At 37.9% G+C, this 19,716-nt stretch overlaps 1 protein-coding gene across 1 annotated transcript in view; it reads left to right on the top strand.

Moving 5' to 3' along the window:
- ARHGEF38 (Rho guanine nucleotide exchange factor 38) overlaps window positions 1-19,716 on the top strand; it is a 123,018-nt gene that overhangs the window by 28,601 nt on the left and 74,701 nt on the right. Inside the window, exon 2 of the mRNA XM_026017600.2 lies at window positions 4,238-4,422. Within this exon, the coding sequence (XP_025873385.2) occupies window positions 4,238-4,422 (185 nt within the window). The remainder of the gene's footprint in view (window positions 1-4,237; window positions 4,423-19,716) is intronic.

The following is a 19,716-nucleotide window of genomic DNA, read 5'->3' as shown; positions in this document are numbered from 1 at the left end:
CAAGTTCCACGTTAGTCCTACAGAGAGAGCCTGCTTGTCCCTCTGCCTATGTCTTTGCCTCTCTCTGTGTATGTCTCATGAACAAATAAATAAAATCTTTTAAAAAAAACCCTGAAAGTCTAGTGCACAGTCTGGGAATTTAATCCCTACAATATGTATAATTTTATCATACAGGGAAAAAAATAAATCAATTATCTCTCTTTAAAATCCACCCCAAAGGGGTGCCTGGGTGACGCAGTCAGTTAAGCATCTGCCTTCAGCTCAGGTCATGATCTCAGGGTCCTGGGATCCAGCCCCACAATGGGCTGTTCATTGAGGAGTCTGCTTCTCCCTCTGCCCCTCCTCACTACAGGTACTCCCTCCCTCTCTCAAATAAAGTCTCAAATAAAACTCCCCCCTCCCTCCCCCCCTCTTTACAGAAATAAAAAAAAATAAAATCCACCCCAAAGCAGTAGTAACAATAGCGATGGCAACAAAGCAGAAGGAGCGTACGTGAACTCTAAGCGAAACCTGGGCTGTCACTGTCTTCAGACCTCCCCAACTATATTCTTACCTTTGGGTGCCTTTTCATCTTCCTAAAAACCAAGGTTTTCTCCATACATACATCCAACACAGAGAAGTTACTCAGGATGCCAAACCCCAGCCTGTGTCTTACTTTGCCTGGACAGCAGCACCCCTATTTTATCTCTTTTTCCTTTCTCATCTGAACATGGCTGTCCCCATACTTCAGAATCATGCGGTTTTCTTGACAAGTTGATGACTTTAAAATGGGATAATTGTTTGCCTGAGGTGGTGGAACAGTTTGAGAGTACAGAGAAATGAAGCCTAGCATTCCAATGTCTATAGACATAACAAATACTTAGGTTGTTTCGAAGATCCCAAGGAGCTTCTACATGGCTCATTTGATTCAGTCTTCTTGATGACGCTATAATGATTTTCATTCCTATTTTACAGATGAGGAAACTGAGTCTCCATAGGGATAACTAACTTGTCCACCATGTTCTTACTGCTAAGATTGGCAGAGCTGATCCTAAGTCTGATTATTCTTCCCCCAAAATGCAGCCACCCCCTTTTATATAAACTTCCTTGGCCAGGAATTTCCACATAAGTTCCCAATGAAATCTGTTGCTAGAATAATGAAAATTGATGATCACTGCTGGAAAACTGAAGCTTGAAGGTGAAAGAAATAGAGGGTAGGAAAGGCATGCCATTTACATGCAAATGTTTGCATACACAGTGGCTTTTTTTTTTTTTTTTTTTTGGATTTTATTTGACAGAGAGAAAGGGAGAGTGAGCAAGATTGGGAGGGCAGAGGGAGAGGGAGAAGCAGACTTCCCACTGAGCAAGGAGCTTGACTTGGGGTTCCATCCCAGGACCCTGGGATCAGGACCTGAACTGAAGGCAGATGCTTAACTGAGCCACCCAGGCGCCCCCACAGAGGCATACTTTGATTAAAACCATCTACATAGCCTTTTGGCCTATCTCACTTTAATTTTGACATAAGTTTTGTAGTTTATGCTAACTGCTAGAAAATATTCATTTCTAAAGGTCTGTTTTTCCTTCTTTCGTAAATGCTTAACTCCTCTGTTGCTGTATAGAGAAAGAAAAGGTTATTATAGCTGACTGCTCTTTGGGTGATCTATGCTGGTAATAGTCATGTATTACAAATAGTTTTATATGTAAAAACATAGTATAACTAAAAGATGCAAGTTTTAAAGGTGGGGAATGATCTTATAAAAATAAAACTTGTGTCCACAGTGCATTGTATAGTTTGTTGGTTTCAGAAAGGCAAATAGAGATCGGACCATGAAATGATGCAAGCCAGGCCTTTCTTTGTTCCTGCAGTAAACTTGAGTCAAAAGAGCAAACAAAGGTATCTCATGAGATTGCTCAACTTCAAATTCTCTGAGAAGGTTTTATACTTGAAGGGAGAAGTTTCTGAAGATGAATATCTTGACCGATATTTTATTTCAACCACCATGACCCCCTAACTTGGTTCTGAACATGTTGTAGAGCTGTCCTACAATATCTAGGCAGTTTTTAATTAATAAATCTGATGTTGGACATTCAAAATGCAGCAACTGGAACTGCTGTGAAATAAGTTGAATTGACATAGTAATTGAGTCCTGGAATTCAGAACTAAAGGGAACCTGAGAATGTATTTAGGGATATTTCTTTGCTCATGCTTAGGAAAGACTCCTTTCTCCTTGCTAGACCCCCAAATAGTTGATAGATGATTTATATTATGCACAAAAAGTTTGGAACTTAGAAGAGCAGATTATCAGAACAGTCTTTCAACAGGTTCCCTTTTATTTTCAAGGAATTGGGTAAGAACTGAATACTATCCGAAACAGTTTGTCAGCTCTCTACTAGGGAAGTTTCTTTCTATGAGTTTATTCATATAACCCAGGAGAAAAGAAGCCCCACCACACCCCCCTCTGCCCTGTCAAGGAGGCTCACAAAGGTCAAGTTGTGTATACAATCTGCTCACTGCATCTGTCCTCATCAGTGACCTGCCTTCCTCTTTTATATACAAAATAATTCATAGTAATGATGCCTCACTGTAACTTTTCCTTTCAAATGTGGGGTGCTAAGAGGCAGGCTCCTTCTACTTTCCAATAAAAATATTAGCAAGCATCCAAAAATTCTCATAACATCACTCAAGCTATGAAAGCTGAAGACCACCTCATGCATTCCTTCTCTCTCCTTGTACAGACTTTCTCTTCTTAATAGAACTTATGGAGATGACCTCTTTGGCACCAAATGTCCCCAGCCTTGTAAAACTGTGTGCTCAGATGCCATTTGTTAAGTCCATCTTCTTTTCTGATGAGGGAAGAATAGTTACTGGGCAAATGGTCTGGAAGCATATTCACCTGCAAGTCAGGATTGCTTAAAGACCAGTCTAGGGCACCTTCCAAACAAACACTGGAAATACCTTCACAGCATCCTCCACAGATGTGTGATTATTGAGCCTCTGCCTGAAATCCTGGAATGAACAGGCCAGGTAGTGAGGAGTGCTCATTACTTCTGAAGTGTCTCTTCACACTCTAGGAGCAATCTCTTAAACGTTGAGCCATTACGTTGAACCCTCTACTATAATGATTCTCCAGTCCTGTCCTTGTTTCTGGAATTGGCCAAGAGAATATCCTCTTTTTATTTCCATTTCCATACACTGTGACCTGTATACCATTTCCCCTACAGACTCTTTACAAGCCCTTTTGTAAAGCTCTACATTTTTTGGAGGTGGTGTCAGCATTGAAGGTGTCTCACATATCAGTTACTAGAATCATATTAACTTTAAAGGAAATAAAATTACTTCTTTGACGGCAGACACTAGGATGAACACGGAATTTGTGATGACTTCAAGCTTGAAGAAAATTCATTTACACACACATGCACACTGCCCTACTATCTATCACTGCTCTGATTTCATCTGTGACCTAGTTTGTGACTTCCAAAATTCTACATTGCTGTGGGAAGCTCATTTTTGAAGACATTTAGCTTTCTCACATTATACTTTATATAAAACCTTGGCTGTATGTGAAGCTTCCCATTTATCTCAGTGTCTCCTTGGCACTGGGGTTTCTTTAATTGAAATTTCCCATTTGGCAGTTCAAGAATTTTGAAATAACGAGATATGCACGATAGTGAAGATGCACCATCAGAAATCCTAGTTGACATGAATCCCATTCCACCACTTCCACACTCCTCATGGGTTTGGATTGTGAACTGAAAGAAAAATTTCACTCACATGAATTGCTTTCCATTTCACTGAGGTTTGCATATTACTCACTGAGAATGAGGGGCAATTCTTTCTAACAATAGGGACAAAATGGGAAAATGTCCCATTTACTAGTTAAAAATCATCCCTTGATTTAAAAGCAAATGTGTCTAGAAGAGGTTCTGAACTGATTTTTATACATTTTATCTCTGGCCTGAAGACCAGGTTTATAACTTAATATAGTAGCAATGGGATATTTTAAAGACAAGCCATGACAGTCAAGTGTCTTTCAGCCAACTTGTTAGAAGGATCTATTCTCACGTCCCTTGTTGCTCATAGTTTCATGGGATTCCAATCTTAGGGCAAACTACCACACATTTCTTCCTAAGAACATACTCTGAAGGCACTATGCCTTTCTCCCTGCTAACAACAGTCCCACAGCGGATCATTTGTAATGATGGAACAAGAAACTGCAGCAGAATGTCTCACGTGTACATACATGTTTTTATTTAACAGAAAAGATGACTCCACAGGCCGGGACTTCTGCCACTGAGACCCTAACTCAGGAGGAGCATCGGATGCAGAGAATGATGGCAAAGCGTTCGAAAATCATCAAGGAACTGATACAGACGGAAAAAGACTACCTCAATGATCTCGAGCTGTGCATTAGGGAAGTGGTTCAGCCCTTGAGAAATAAACAGGTAAATGCAATTTGGAGGGTCACCCCATCTCCCAATCATATCCTAAAGACCACCAGCACCACGAAATGAAATCACCCAAGTAGTAGTATCTGCTGCAGTGAGGGTGGAAGGATGGGCCCTGTTCACTGAGTCCTGGGTTTGGGGTGGTGGAAGGTAGCATCAGATTCATACTTCCTATGTCAGCAGAGGGACACCCAGATTCTCTCCATTTGGCCAAGAAAACTGTATCCTAAAATATGGGGAAAAGGAAGCTCAGTTTCTGCCACTTTGAAATTTTTATGTGTTCTTTCTTGGATTATTCTGGAACTGATAAAACATAAGCAACAGGTTTTCAGCAGTTTATGAACAAAGCACTTAATTTGATTCAGAGGTGATCAAGGATTTGGAAGAAAAAAATCATCCCTTGAAAAAAAATGTGCTTCCCCCCTACATTGAGAGCTCAACAAAACAGGATTAGCCAAGTAAAATTCAACAGAGAAATTAACCTGAATGTAAGGTAACACTTGAAGTGTTCATAAGTTAATTATTCTCCTCCTTTTTAATCAAGGCCTTTTCAGAGATATTCTTGCAAAGAATTAAAGTACAGACAAAAAGACATTTGAATCATATATATGTGTGTGTATATACACACCCACATATGCACACACGTAAACCCACATACATATCTGGTTATTTTCATCCACTTAACACATGTATTAAGTGCCTAATAGGTAATCGACCCTGTTCCCAGCACTGGGGTTATAGTTCAGTACAAAACAAAATCCTGCCCTTATAGGATACTTTGTGGTGGGAGAAAGGAAGCATGAGACAATAAATAATAAATAAATAAACACATATAAATTAAAATACATCAGATGGTGTTAAGTATAGCAGAGAAAACCAAAGTGGTGACAAGGGTTGGAGCCTGGGCACAGAGGAGTGATGTTTCTATTTCAAATACATTTTGCCATGTTTAAGTGATCAAATATATTTAACCTTACAGATTCTGGGTTTGGCATCTTAATACATACCCCATGATTATAAAAATATTGTCAGCCAGTCTTCACAACTTCAGTGATCACATCTCTCCCCCAGTACTTACCCAAAAGCGGAGTTTATTCTTTAAAGAATTTTTTTTAATTTTTATTTATTTATGATAGTCACACAGAGAGAGAGAGAGAGGCAGAGACACAGGCAGAGGGAGAAGCAGGCTCCATGCACCGGGAGCCTGACGTGGGATTCGATCCCGGGTCTCCAGGATCGCGCCCTGGGCCAAAGGCAGGCGCCAAACCGCTGCGCCACCCAGGGATCCCGCGGAGTTTATTCTTGACACAAGACTCCTCTAAGAAATACTAAGAAAAAACATCTGGCCTACAAATTAGGGATAGCCAGGGTAGATCAAGGTGACCTTAGATATAAAAATTGGGGGGCACCTGGGTGGTTCAGTGGTTGAGCATCTGCCTTTGGCAGTCCAAAGACGGAGTCCCTCATCAGGCTCCCCACAAGGAGCCTGCTTCTCCCTCTGCCTACGTCTCTGCCTCTCTCTCTGTGTCTCTCATGAATAAATAAATAAAATATTTTTTAAAAAGATATAAAAGTTGAGTTTGGTTTTGGTTTTGGTTTAAGACAATGTAGAAAAAGCGGTGAAACAGACTTAGAATTTTTCCTTCATAGGTGGTCACTTTTAGTTTGACTCCCTCATGACTTTCAGTAGGTACTTATTATTTGTCAGGTCCTATTCCAAATAATAGGAATTGGTGTTATCATTTAATCCTCTCACAGTTCTCAAGTTGAAATGTAACTGGCCACTTTCTGAATCTGAAAATTTCTTATTCATCCTGTAAGATTATGAATAACTTTAATGGTCATGATACTAAGTTGCTCCCTGGTTTCGTTGCTAAATATCTAAAAATATTTTTGATTTTTTTCATTTAATATAAACTGACTCTGTTTGATGTAACCTCTATTCTGGCAGGCATTAATGGTCATTAATAAAATTTTTATTTACATAATTATGAAAATGTTCATTTTAAATGCACATAGCATCAGACTTGACCACCAACTACCCTCCCTTACCAGGTGAGGTGTTACCAGTCACTCCTATTCTCTGAAAAATTTAGAACCTCGCCCACTGCTCCATACCTTTTCCCTCTCTCCAGATCTGACATCAATGTCAGGTGATTTCAAGAATCTGGCAAATGGCCCAAGCAACCTGCAGGCCTCTCTACCAGTTCCTTGACTTGCTTGCATCCTAAGGTCTTTCCTTCAATTCCATCTCAGCCCCTCGCTGCTGGCCCATCCCTTTGAGCTGTCATTCTGTTGCTTCACCCCCTCAAAATCAGAATTTCAGGCTTACCATTCTCTAACCTTCTGGCCCACTCCCACTGGTTCTCTCTCCCTGACAAGTTTTTGATGCTATGAGGGCTAGTGTCCTTTCTCATCATTTCATTGAGAAAACAGACACAATAAAAAATATGTACCTTCTCCCGACACCACATCTACCAACCTACCTGCAACTCTTCCATGTAACCTGGCTAGTGGTTCTACTTCTAATCAAGGGCAACCTCTTTACTAATGCCATGGATTCCATCTCCTCAGGCTTCCTCAAGGATTTCAGTCCTGCCAGTGTCCTTTCTTCCTCCTGTACATTGATTTTTACCTTTCCATGGATCATCCTCATCACCATTACCCGTTATCTTAAAAAAGCAAAAACTCTCTCTTGACTCTAAAAGAATTGTCTATATTCTCTTTCCCTTTTTAAAGTTGGATATGAAATATTTAATATGTGTAAAACCACATGTAATTAAGACAGTTCAAAATAAGCACAATTTGGGGCACCTGGGTTAAGGGTCTGCCTTCTGGTCAGGCCATGATCTCAGGGTCCTAGGACTGAGCCTCAGGTTGGGGCTCCCTGTTCAGCGGGGAGTCTGTTTCTCCCTCTCCCTCTGCTGCTCCCCCTGCTTGTGCTCTCTTTCTGTCAAACAAATAAATAAAATATTTGAAACAAACCAAAACAAAAAACCAAAATAAGCACAATTTATCAAAAATCTGTCCTGGTGATGAATTAATGATCAATATATTTTTAAAAAAGACAATATGGAGCACCTGGGTGGTTCAGTCAGCTAAGCAACAGACTCTTGACCCGACTTTTGATTCAGCTCAGGTCATGATATCAGGGTTGTGATATCGAGCCCTGCATTGGCTCCAAACTCAGTGTAAAGCCTGTTTAAGATTTTCTCTCCTCCCCACCCCGGGTCCCCCCCACACACACACACACACTCTTTCCAAATAAAACGGCAATATATAAGAAATGCCTTCCTTCAAATTAATAGCACATTTTTGTATCAAATGGATTAAGAAGTTTATTCAGTATGCAGATGTTCTCAATTTTAAACCATCTATCACATCAATGAGTTAAACTGGCCCCACCAATATAACTGCCATTGCTAAGCTGTAATCTCATATACATGCTCTGATCTTTGTGTTCTTGCTTTTGCTATTTTTTTCTTATTGTTTGCTTCCTATGTAATTCTTATGAAGCAATTCTCAGAACTGGTGTTTCAGACCGTGTACAATAAAGCGTTTCGGTCATGATGACATGTGATTTATTTGGCATGTTTAACGTTTACTCTCAATACTTTGAATTACCGTTCTCACACTTTTAACTCCCATTTCCCTTGTTATTCTATTCAGATTGTTTATAGCTTGTTGATTTTTCACATCTGGCACTTCTTTTTGTTTAGATCTTTCAGTGCTCTCTGTCTGCCTCCTTGTGGAATTTGGTTCCAGTCTAGTGGTCTACTTGTCTTCTCTACTAATGTTGAAAGAGTACTTAGAGGTTTCTCAGAGTCCTCATATCCAATCCACCATTCCCCCATTTCTTGATACTTTTAACCTTGATAAAGCAAATGGATGCTCAGGAATTCAGATGAAACATTTTTACAAGTGCCTCAGTAGTTAATTTTTGCCATGAGTTTATTAACTTTACCACCTTTTCAATGTTCATTAGCTCCTTCTGTCCTTACTTCTCCTCTGTTTAAATACCATGGTCTTTGCACACAAACCACCTGTCATTGGCTAGTGTCAAAATTTATAAATTAACACATACAGTGTTTATGTAACCATGGGAGTAATCTGCAAACCATGCTTAGCTAAACCTGAGGCAACATAAGTAAATATTCTATATGCACTAGTTGGTCTGGAAGAGACTTTAGAAAGTCATCTGTTCCATGTCTTTTCTCTTTGCCTCCATTGCTGAAAAGGCTATCTTTGCTGCATTGTACTGCCTCCATGTCTTCTCTCTACACATCTGGTTCATGCTTTTCAGTCTCAGAAGAGACAAGTTAGTGTATGGAAGTCACAATTGGAAGAAGGAAGTTGAGGGGCACCTGAGTGGCTCAATGGTTGAGTATCTGCCTTCTGCTCACGTCGTGATCCTGGAGTCCTGGGATCGAGTCCCGCATCAGGCTCCCCACAGGGATCCTGCTTCTCCCTCTGCCTATGTCTATGCCCTTCTGTGTCTGTCATGAATAAATAAATAAAATCTTTTTTAGAAAAAGGAAGAAGGAAGTTGAAAAGCACTAGGTTATTTGAGTGAGCTTGCATGAGGGAATCTGGAGACTAGTGAATGTCTAGACCTAGCCCTTGAGTTGACAACTATCCTGCAACAATCATGGTTACAAATCTTAATTGTAACATCAAGGCTGTTGTATAAACAAAACTTCACCTAACTGAAATCGAGGTCAAACTCAGCAGTCACATCCCCTTTAAGAGCAGCATTGTGAGAGGTTTTGCAAAGAAGGCAAAAATTATCGACAACATTCAGTGTTGAAACATTTAGTGGAAAAACAGGTTCTAGTTATTTATTATCTAAACACGGCAAGAGGAAAGATTGTACATTTTTGGCAGTAAGTCAAATCAAAACCAGAGCAAACAAATCTAACAATGGAAAAGAGTTTTGTGTGTAAGGGAAGGATCAAAAAGTGACTGAAAAGAGTAGTTGGAGGAATCTAAACATATGTCTTTAGTTTTCCTTGTTTTTAATTATTTCTTGAATTTAAAAAATTTACATAATACAAAAGTACCAAAAATCTCAAAGACACAACAGTGTCTTATAGTTATTCATTTCCTACTCTAGAGACAAACACCATTACCAGCTTCTTTTTACCCTTTCTATTCATAAGTGCTTTTGTTTGAATGTACGTTTGGTAGATTTTTATTTATGTAATATTATATCTAATATTACATATTATTTTGGATTTGCTCATATTATCTAATTGTGTGAATTATTAAATTTTGTGTTTTCAAAAAAAATTTTGTGTTTTCAGAAAAAAGGGCAAAAATAATCTATAACTTTGTGTTGATAAGAGTTCAACTGGAATTTTCTGTTAAAATTTGGGTACCCTTGGGCAGCCCGGGTGGCTTAACAGTTTAGCGCTGCTTTCAGCCCAGGGTGTGATCCTGGAGACCCATATCGAGCCCCACGTCAGGCTCCCTGCATGGAGTCTGCTTCTCCCTCTGCCTGTGTCTCCGCCTCTCTCTCTCTATGTCTCTCATGAATAAATAAATAAAAATCTAAAAAAAAATTTTGGGGGTACCCTATATAGCAGTAATTTTTTATAGCAGTAATTTTGTAAATAATTTTTATTAGACAATATGTAGAAGTAAATAATCACCCATAGCTCTATCACTTAGAAGTTAGTACTGTAAATATTTTTGTTCATTGACTAAGCACATACAGACAGACTTAAATATTTTGTATACTTGGCATCATACCCTATATACCATTATGGAGTCTTTTCTCCCTGAAAAATATATTTTCATGTTTCTTTTTCTTTTTAGGATTTATTTATTTATTTATTTATTTATTTATTTATTTATTGTAGACACAGAGAGAGAGAGAGAGGCAGAGACAGGCAGAGGGAGAAGTAGGCTCCAGGCAGGGAGCCCGACGCGGGACTCGATCCCGGGACTCCAGGATCGCGCCCTGGGCCAAAGGCAGGCGCCAAACTGTTGAGCCACCCAGGGATCCCCTCATGTTTCATTTTTAACCACAAGTAACAAATATTAATTTAAATGAATGATGTGGGGCACCTGGGTGGCTCAGTGGTAGAGCATCTGCCTTTGGCTCAGGTCGTGATCCTGGGTTCCTGGGATTAATTCCTCCATCAGGCTCCCTGTGGGCTCGGCCTCTTTTTCAGTGTCTCATGAATAAATAAATACAATCTTTTTAAAAAATTTTTTTAAAAAGAAAAATGTGGGGATCCTTGGGTGGCTCAGCGGTTTGGCACCTGCCTTTGGCCCAGGGGATGATCCTGGAGTCCTGGGATCGAGTCCCACATCCGGCTCCCTGCATGGAGCCTGCTTCTCCCTCCTCCTGTGTCCCTGCCTTTCTCTCTCTCTCTCTCATAAATGAATAAAATCTCAAAAAAAAAGAAAAGAAAAATTTATTTTTATTTTATTTATTGGGAGACCATAAATTTGAGGAAAACAATATCAATGCTCTCTCATATGCAGAGCCCTCAGTTGGATAGTGGTGCCACCAGTGTTATCATGCAGGTCCGGGTTAGCAGCAGGTCATTCCATGTCATTATGGCAGGGACTGCACTATGTCTAGCCATTGTTCTGTATAACATATGTGACATAGCACATATGGTTCCAAAGAGGGTGAGGCAAGTCCTAAAATATGGAAACATAAAAGTCAGGGAATTAGAGAGGACAAATCCCTAACTTGCTCTTTTTTTTCCCAAAGGGGCAGGGAAGGGGAGGGGATCACAGAAGCCAGGGCATTCAGCTTTCTGCTCTGCCTCCCACCTGAGTGAAGTTGCTATAGTTTCAACTATATGGTATCAGCCGTGTTACAGAAGCTTACGTGAAAAGAGAGCTTGCCAATCTCGCAGAGCACAGTGTAGAAAAAGCCTCTCAGAAAGGAGACTGGGAGGAGGGATATAAATGCATTGTACTAATGAAAATATTGTTCAAATATTGTAATACCAAAAATATCTATATACAACAAAAAGCTGTCCATGGCCCAAATTGTGTCCTATGATTTTAAGCTACATTTTCATTGGTAAATGATTTTTATATTCCTTTGGAATTTGCTGTGATTTTAATGGAATCCTCCTCACTAGAGTGAACCCACTGATATTCTATATAAAGGGGATTGTAGCTTCAGCACATGTTCTGGAAATCACCTAGCCTTCTATTTCCCACCCTCTCTTTCGTGGTTTCGAGCTGGATGTTGGTGGTGTCTGTCTTGATAGCTCAAAGCTGGGTTCTATCTCTGCACGGTCTAGCCTCTGGCTGCCTCACTGCGTGTCCAGAGCTCCCACGAGTTACACGGTACACAGATGCTGTGCAGCCGCCCAGCTGGACTGCCTGCGTGGCTCTCAATTTTAGGTTTGCTCCTTGGATGCACTCTCAGAGATTACACTCTGTTCTGTCTGAATGTCCTCCTACCCTCCCGCCCCAGCCCCTGCTCCAATAAGACAAATTCAAACTTCCCACTTCCCCACAAGACGAATTCAAACAATGTAATGAAATTTTGCTACTCTCTCTGAACAAAGGACAGAATTACAGTTCTAAATTACAGTTCATTTATTGGAACACAAGAGGAAAGAACCAATACTGAAATATTTTATCTAGTAATTATTAAAGTATACTTAGCTTTCAGAGAGAAAGAGATGATGGATAATTAGGGCTTCTTAAAGCTATTTTCTAAAACTGGCTACATAACAAATAGAGGAAACTATAGGTGAACAAACTACTTTGTCATGAATTTTTAAGTGTCATAGAAGGACTCTTGTCAAATTATCTTCTCTAGCTGTCACCTTCCTAAATTACTTTTACGGTTGCCAGAAGTCATAGACATTCATTTTTGCTTATTAGGGAACCATGCAATCTCTTCCCTCTTGCTTTTTTTCCCATCACCTAGTTACTCTTTTTTTAAGACCTAATTTCCTAGAGCAGTTTTAGGTTCACAGCAAAATTGAGGGGAAAGGTACAGAAATTTCCCATATAATCCCTGGCCCTACATGTACATAACTTCCCCCATTATCATATCCCCCACAAAAATGTCCCATTTGTTACAGTTAATGAACCTACCCTGATACATCATTATCACCCACAGTCCATAGTTTATGGTTCATTCTTGGTATTGCCTATGGTTTTGTAGATATAGAATGACATATATCCATCATTGTGGTATCATGGGCAGTATGCTTACTGCTCCAAAATCCTCTGTGCTTTACCTGTTCATCAATCCTCAACCCCAACCAATGGAAGTCACTTATCTTTTTATCATCTTTCATAGTTTTGCCTTTTCCAGAATGTCACAGGGTTGAAATCATCCAATATGTACAGGCATACCTCATTTTATTGTGCTTTGCTTTACTGCCCTTTACAGATCATGTGTTTTTTTAATAAAAATGTGTTGAGCTAGTCTATGGATGCAATTTTCCCATTAGTATTTGATCACTACATGTCTCTGCGTCACATTTTGGTAATTCTTGCAATATTTCAAATTTTTCATCATTATTATTTTGTTATGATGATCTGTGACCAGTGATTATGACTCCCTGAAAGCTCAGTTGATGATTAGCACTTTATTAACAATGGTATTCTTAAATTAAGGTAAATTCATTATTTTTTAGACAGAATTGCTTAGACACTTAATAGACTATAGTATAGCATAAACATAACTTTCATATGTACTGGGAAATAAAAAAATCCACTTGACTCATTTTATTGTGATATTGACTGTACTGTGGTGGTCTGGAAGCAAACCTGCAGCATCTCTGAGGTTTTACTGTAGCCTTTTCAGACTGGCTTCTTTCACTTAGTAATATTCCTTTTTAGTTTCCTTCACATCTTTTCATAGCTTACTAGCTAATTTCTTTTTAGGGCTGAATAGTACTTCATTGTCTGGATATGCCATAGTTTATTTATCCATTCACCTATCGAAGGACATCTTGATTGCTTCCAAGCTTAGGCAAATATGAATAAGGCTGCTATAAACATCCATGTGTTGATTTTTATATGGACAAGTTTTCAGTTCATTGGGTAAAAACCAAGAGGCACAATTCCTGCATTGTAGGTAAAAAATATATTTAGTTTTATAAAAACCTCTCAAACTATCTTCTAAAATGACTGTATCATTTTGCATTCTCACCAGCAATGAACAAGGGTTCTTGTTTAACACTCTCTGCAGCATTTGATGTTGTGAGTGTTCTAGATTTTGGCCATTCAAATACATCTATAGTGGTAAATCATGGTTGTTTTAATTTACATTTTTCCTGCTGACTTATGATGTGGAACATCATTTCTTATGTTTATTTGCCATCCATATATCTTTTGTGTTGAGGTATCTGTTAAGGTCATTGGCCCATTTTTAATTCGGATGTTTCTTTTCTTATTGTTGACTTTTGAGGGTTCATTGTATAATTTGAGTAACAGTCCTCTATCAGATATGTCTTTTGCAAATAATTTTTCCCCTTTGGGGCATATCTTCTCATTCTCTTGACATTGTCTTTCACAGAGCAGAAGTATTTAAACTTAATAAAGTCCAAATTATCAATTCTTTCTTTCATGGATCATGCCTATGGTGTTGTCTCTAAAAAGTCATCCTTATACCCAAAGTCATCTAGGTTTTCTCTTATTTTATCTTCTAGGTGTTTTTATAGTTTTACATTTTACATTTAGATCTGTGATCCATTCTGAGTTTTGGTGAAGGTATAAAGTCTTCATTTAGATTCTTTTTTTTTTTTTTTTACATGTGGATGTCCACTTATTACAGCATCAGTTTTTGAGAAGACTACCTTTGCTCCATTGTATTGCCTTTACTCCTTTGTCAAATATCAGTTGACTACGTTTATGTGGGTGTATTTCTGAGCTCTCTATTCTGTTCCATTGATCTATTTGCCTTATCTTTTGCTACACTACACTTTTACTACACTGTCTTAGTTACTGTAGCTTAACAGTAAGTTTTGAAGCCAGGTAATGTCAAACTTCCAACTTTATTCTTCTCTTTCAAAACTGAGTTGACTATTCTAGGTCTTTGCCTCTCCATATAAACTTTTTTTTTTTTTTTAAGATTTTATTTACCTATTTGAGAGAGAGAAAGAGTACAAACTAGCAGGGGAGGGGGAAGAGCCCCCGAAGCCCAAGGCAGATGCTTAACCGACTGAGCCACCCAGGTATCCCTCCATATAAACTTTAGAATTAGTTTATCAATATCCACAAAATAACATGCTGGGATTTTGACTATGATTGCATTGAATCTATAGATCAAGTTGATAAGAACTGACAACCTGACAATCTGAGTCTTCTTAAACATAAACTTGAAATAGCTCTTCATTTATTTAGTTATTTAATTTTGTTCATCAAAGTTTTATAGTTTCCTCATATAAGTCCTGTACAGATTTTGATAGATTTATATCTAAGCATTTCAATTTTTGAAGTCCTAATGTAATGGTATTGTGTTTTTTATTTTAAATTCCACTTGTCCATTGCTAGTATACAGAAAAGCAATTTACTTTTGCATATTAATTCTATATTCTGCAAACTCATTGTAATCATGTGTCGGTTCCTGGAGGTTTATTTTGTTTCTGGGGGTTTTTTCTGGATTTTCTACATAGACTATCATGTCACCTGGGAGCAAAGAGAGGTTAAGTCCTCCTACCCAATCTGTGTATCTTTTGTTTTCTTTCTGGTTTTTTATTTATTTATTCATGAAAGACAGAGGGAGGCAGAGACATAGGTAGGCAGAGGGAGAAGGAGGCTTCCTTCAGGGAGCCCCATGTGGGACTAGATCCCAGGACCCCGGGATTCTACCTGATTCAGGGATCACTACCTGAGCCAAAGGCAGACGCTAAACTGCTGAGCCATCCAGGTGCCCCCATTTGTTTTCCTTTGTGTCTTATTGCATTAGCTAGAGCTTCCAGTACAATGTTGAAAAGGAGTGATAAGAGGAGACATCCTTGCCTTATACCTGATCTTCCTGAGAATGCTTCACATTTTTCAACATTAAGCATAATATTAGCTGCAGGGTTTTTGTTGAAATTCTTTATCAAATTGAGGAAATTCTTCTCTATTCCTAGGTTATTGAGAGTCATTATAAATGGGTTTTGTCAAATGCTTTTTCTGGATCTACTGATATGATCCTGTAATTTTTCTTTTTTAATTTGATGATGTGACGAATGACATTGATTGATTTTTGAATGTTGAGCCAGCCTTGTATATTTGGAATAAATCCCACTCAGTTGTGATGTATAATTCTTTATATACATTGTTGGATTCAATTTATTAATATTTTGTGGAGGATTAATATTTTGCATCAGTATTCATGAGAAATATTTCACGTTGGCACATTGACCATTTATTATTTCTTAAAGTCAACTACTTTCTAAAACTCTGTTTCCTCCCTAGAAACTGCCCTGAACTAAGTGGAATCAGGATGTTAATTTCTCGTATACATGTCTTATTTATGCAAATAGTCATCATACTCCATCCTTAGTATGTTCTTTGATACCATACCAAAATCCAATGCATGTGTACTATACTCCTGCAAGTTATTACAATTGGGGAAACTGGTAAAGGAGACACAGGATCCCTCTGTATTATTTTTTTTAATGCATGTGAATCTACAATTATATTTTAAAATTAAAAGTTTAACTAAAAATATAATGCCATTATTTTTTTCTCACTTCCTTTCCCTTTTTAACCACATGATCCTTTTAAATAAATACATAAAAAAATTAAAAATAAATAAATAAATACATAAAATTATATGTGTAAGAACAAAATCATTTCCTCTGACTCTACCTTGATTTCTGTCAAACTTTTCAATTCATTCTCTTTTTATTGTAGTTTCAGAAAGATAGAAACTACATTTTTAGTTAAGGACATGCATTAGGTTGTTTAGAAGAAACTCTATAGTATATAATAATTTCCTGTATATCAGGGCACCAGGGTGGCTCAGTCCATTGAGTGTCTAACTCTTGGTTTCATCTCAGGCCCTGATATCAGGGTCATGAGACTGAGCCCCATGTGGGGCTCCATACTTAGCACAGAGTCAGCTAGAGAATCCTCTCTCTCTGCCTCCCTCTCTGCTCCTCCCCCATTGACACTCCTGCTCACATGCTCACAAGCTCTCTCTCTCTCTCTCTCTCTCTCTCAAATAAATAAATAAATAAAATCTTGAAAACAAATAATTTATTGTGCGTCTTGGATCTTTCTCGTGCTATGCTTGGAATACCAGAAATCCTTCTAGATTATAAAACAAATGTAGGGGAAAGCCAACTAAATCCTTCTTTCACTTCCCTGTCCTACTTAATCTAGTCCTTTCTCCCATATGGTCTAGCAGTTCCTGAAGTCAAACTCCTCAGTCACAGGACTTCACAGACTTCAGAGGGCAGAGATCAAAGAAAGCTAGGCTGATAATATGAAAACAAAAGCTGCTCACAGAAAGTCAGAAAGCAGAGCATAAACAGGAATTCTGGTCATTGTATCAAGTAAAAATGTGAGAAAATCAAAGCAACTCAAGCTAACTATAATTGAGATGCTGGGACCAATGACTCAGAGAAATACATTTGAATTGCTGATTCTTCCTCTTCTTGGCTTTTCTAAGCTAATGTGCTTATTTTAAAATATTATACTCTTGCTGGAAGTCTGCTTTAAATATCAATACACATATTTTTCAGTTAATTAAAATACTAATTTTCATGGTTAATGAAAAATCCCATGATCTAAATGGCCACACCTTTATTTATTTTTTTAATCAAAGACTTAGTTTTCATCCCCTTTGTAAAACTCAAACACTTATTACATAATGAGTCATTGTTATCCCATGATAAGGTTAGATACTTGAAATCATATTAGAAAAGTCAAAAAAAAAAATCAATGACTTTTTAAAAACTTTTTAAAACATTTATTAGTAAAGGAAGTTTCTTGGGGCACCTGGCTGGCTCAGTAGGTGGAGCATGCAACTCTTGATATTGGGGTTGTGAGTTTGAACCCCATGTTGGGTATAGAGCTTACTTAAAAAAATAAAAAAATAAAAAAGAATAGTTTTTCTGTGCTGGTGAAGATTATAGTTATGCAGTGTTAAATTTAAAAATAAAAATCACACAAGTAAAAAATGGTGCTGCCAACCACAAAGTGACTGCATTAATATATAATATGTAACTGGCCTCTTTCTCAAGTACGGACAGAGTCATCACTGTTCACTTTCCTATTTTCCTTGGGAGGGAATTTTCTGTCTTGTCATCTTGGAAGGCTGTCAGATTGGATTCAGATTTAGTTGGGTATGGAACTGATATATCAATATTCTAGTATGTGAAAATTCTTTTTATGGGTAGGAAAACTCTTATCTTTGTTCAGAAAACCTCGCTCAGCTCAAAAAATGAGGGATTTTTTTAATCCTTGTATTACAGTTTTATGTTGGAAGCTTTCCTCTGTGTTGTTACATTTATAAGCACCTCATAAGCTCCATTTTTAGAGCAACTTCAGTTTTCTCTAATTTTTATAATCTATATTCCTGATCAAAACCTGCTGGGCCAAGTGAGGAGATAAATGAATGAATTTTCCAGTTCAGTGCAGAGATTGGAACATCCAGAATTGAAAAAAGAAAAGAAAAGAAAAAAGAGAGATGTGATAGACAGATGTTGTAATATCTAGGAAAGTCATCCCTTCAGCCTGGGTAGCATGATCTTGTGCTCATCACCTCATTTCTCAGAACTGAGTTGCATAAACCACTATTTTAATTTGCTTTTATTTGTGAAAATAAACAACAAAAATTCAGTGGCTGTAATTATTATAATGATTCTATAAACCTCGAAATGAAATGCCAGAGATGGTGGAGAGCTTTGCTTAGGCAGAGATCAATATGACTGTGCGAATCAGTACAGGGCCATAAATCTTGTACTCCAAAGACTGTGCTGGGTCAGAAAGAAAGCACATATTGGGGAAACAAGTATTTATTAGTAAGCACTGATTTAAGGCACTTTGGATACAGACAAGGTTGATGATTACATGAATTAATTAATTAATTAATTTTAGACTATTTAGAATATATAAAGACATGTGAAACTCATTCTTACCATTGAAGACTAAGGATCCCTAGTTAGAGGTGACAAGACTCACAGCTATGAAAAGATAATGTGTAATGCAAAGCAATAATTGATAAGTGCAGACAATAAGTGCTATTGGAGTTCACGGAAGGGACAGATCACTTTCAGACAGATTAACTAGGCAATATTTCATGAAGAATGTGGTATTTTAGTTGAAAATGCAAATGAAAAGATTAAATGTTTGTCAAGTGTCTATTGCATACAATGCCTCTGCTGAGTTCTGCATGGGAATCAAGGAAATTTATGTCATAGTCCTGCCCTAGAAGAGTTTATAACCTGGTCAAGAAAATGACTTATAAACACATAAAAAGCCAAATAACAATTAAAGATATATTTCAAGGCGATGCTAGAAATGATCACAACAGAAGGTGGTTCATGATTAGTTATGCTAATTAGTTATGCAGCAAACAATTGCTTTAGACATTATCAGAAAGAGACACTCACTTCCCTGGCCTCTTAACAGCATTTGATAGAAAAATTTTCTTTTTCTGCCTCCCAAGACTCCACATAAATCTGGTTTCCTCATACTACTCCAACTTCTGTAAACACCAAACTAAATCAAGGCTCAGCCTGTGGCCCTCTTCTCTTTTTTGTCTACATTCACTCTGTGGAGGATCTGATTCAGTTTCATGCCATTAAATCCCACCTACATGCTAATGGTTGACAAATGTTTATCTCCAGCCTAGATGTTTTCCCTGAGAGTATGTTGAGCTTATAGCCAACTCCCCAGTCAAATCTCTATGTCATGGTCTACAAAGTGTCTCCAATTTAACATTAGTCCAAAGATGAACTCCTAAATTTCTCTTTAAAATGTGCTCACTGTGCAGTCTTTCCCACCTTGGTAGATGGCAGCTTTGTTCTTCCAGGTGCTTAAGCAAAAAACCCTGGTGTTAACCTTGACTTTTCTTTCTCTTAAACTCCATATTGGATCTACTATCAAATTCTGTTAGCTCTGCCTTCAAAATTTATGCAGAATTAGACCGCTTCTCACCTCCTCCATTACTTCCACTCTGATTCAAGAACCCGTCAGTAACCACCTACCTGCCTCATGACCCATCTCTCTTTTTCCATCCTTGTCTCAAATGGGCAGTGTGATTCTTCTAAAAATATCAGTCAGATCATGTTCCTTTTCTACTCAAAACCTTCCAATAGCTTTTCATCTCATTCTGATTAAGCTTAACATTCTTAT

This window comes from Vulpes vulpes, chromosome 4, assembly GCF_048418805.1.
Source record: "Vulpes vulpes isolate BD-2025 chromosome 4, VulVul3, whole genome shotgun sequence".
NCBI classification, from domain to species: Eukaryota; Metazoa; Chordata; class Mammalia; order Carnivora; family Canidae; genus Vulpes; species Vulpes vulpes.
The sequence above is the reverse complement of the archived record's forward strand: the minus strand, read 5'-3'. Positions and strand labels throughout refer to the sequence as shown.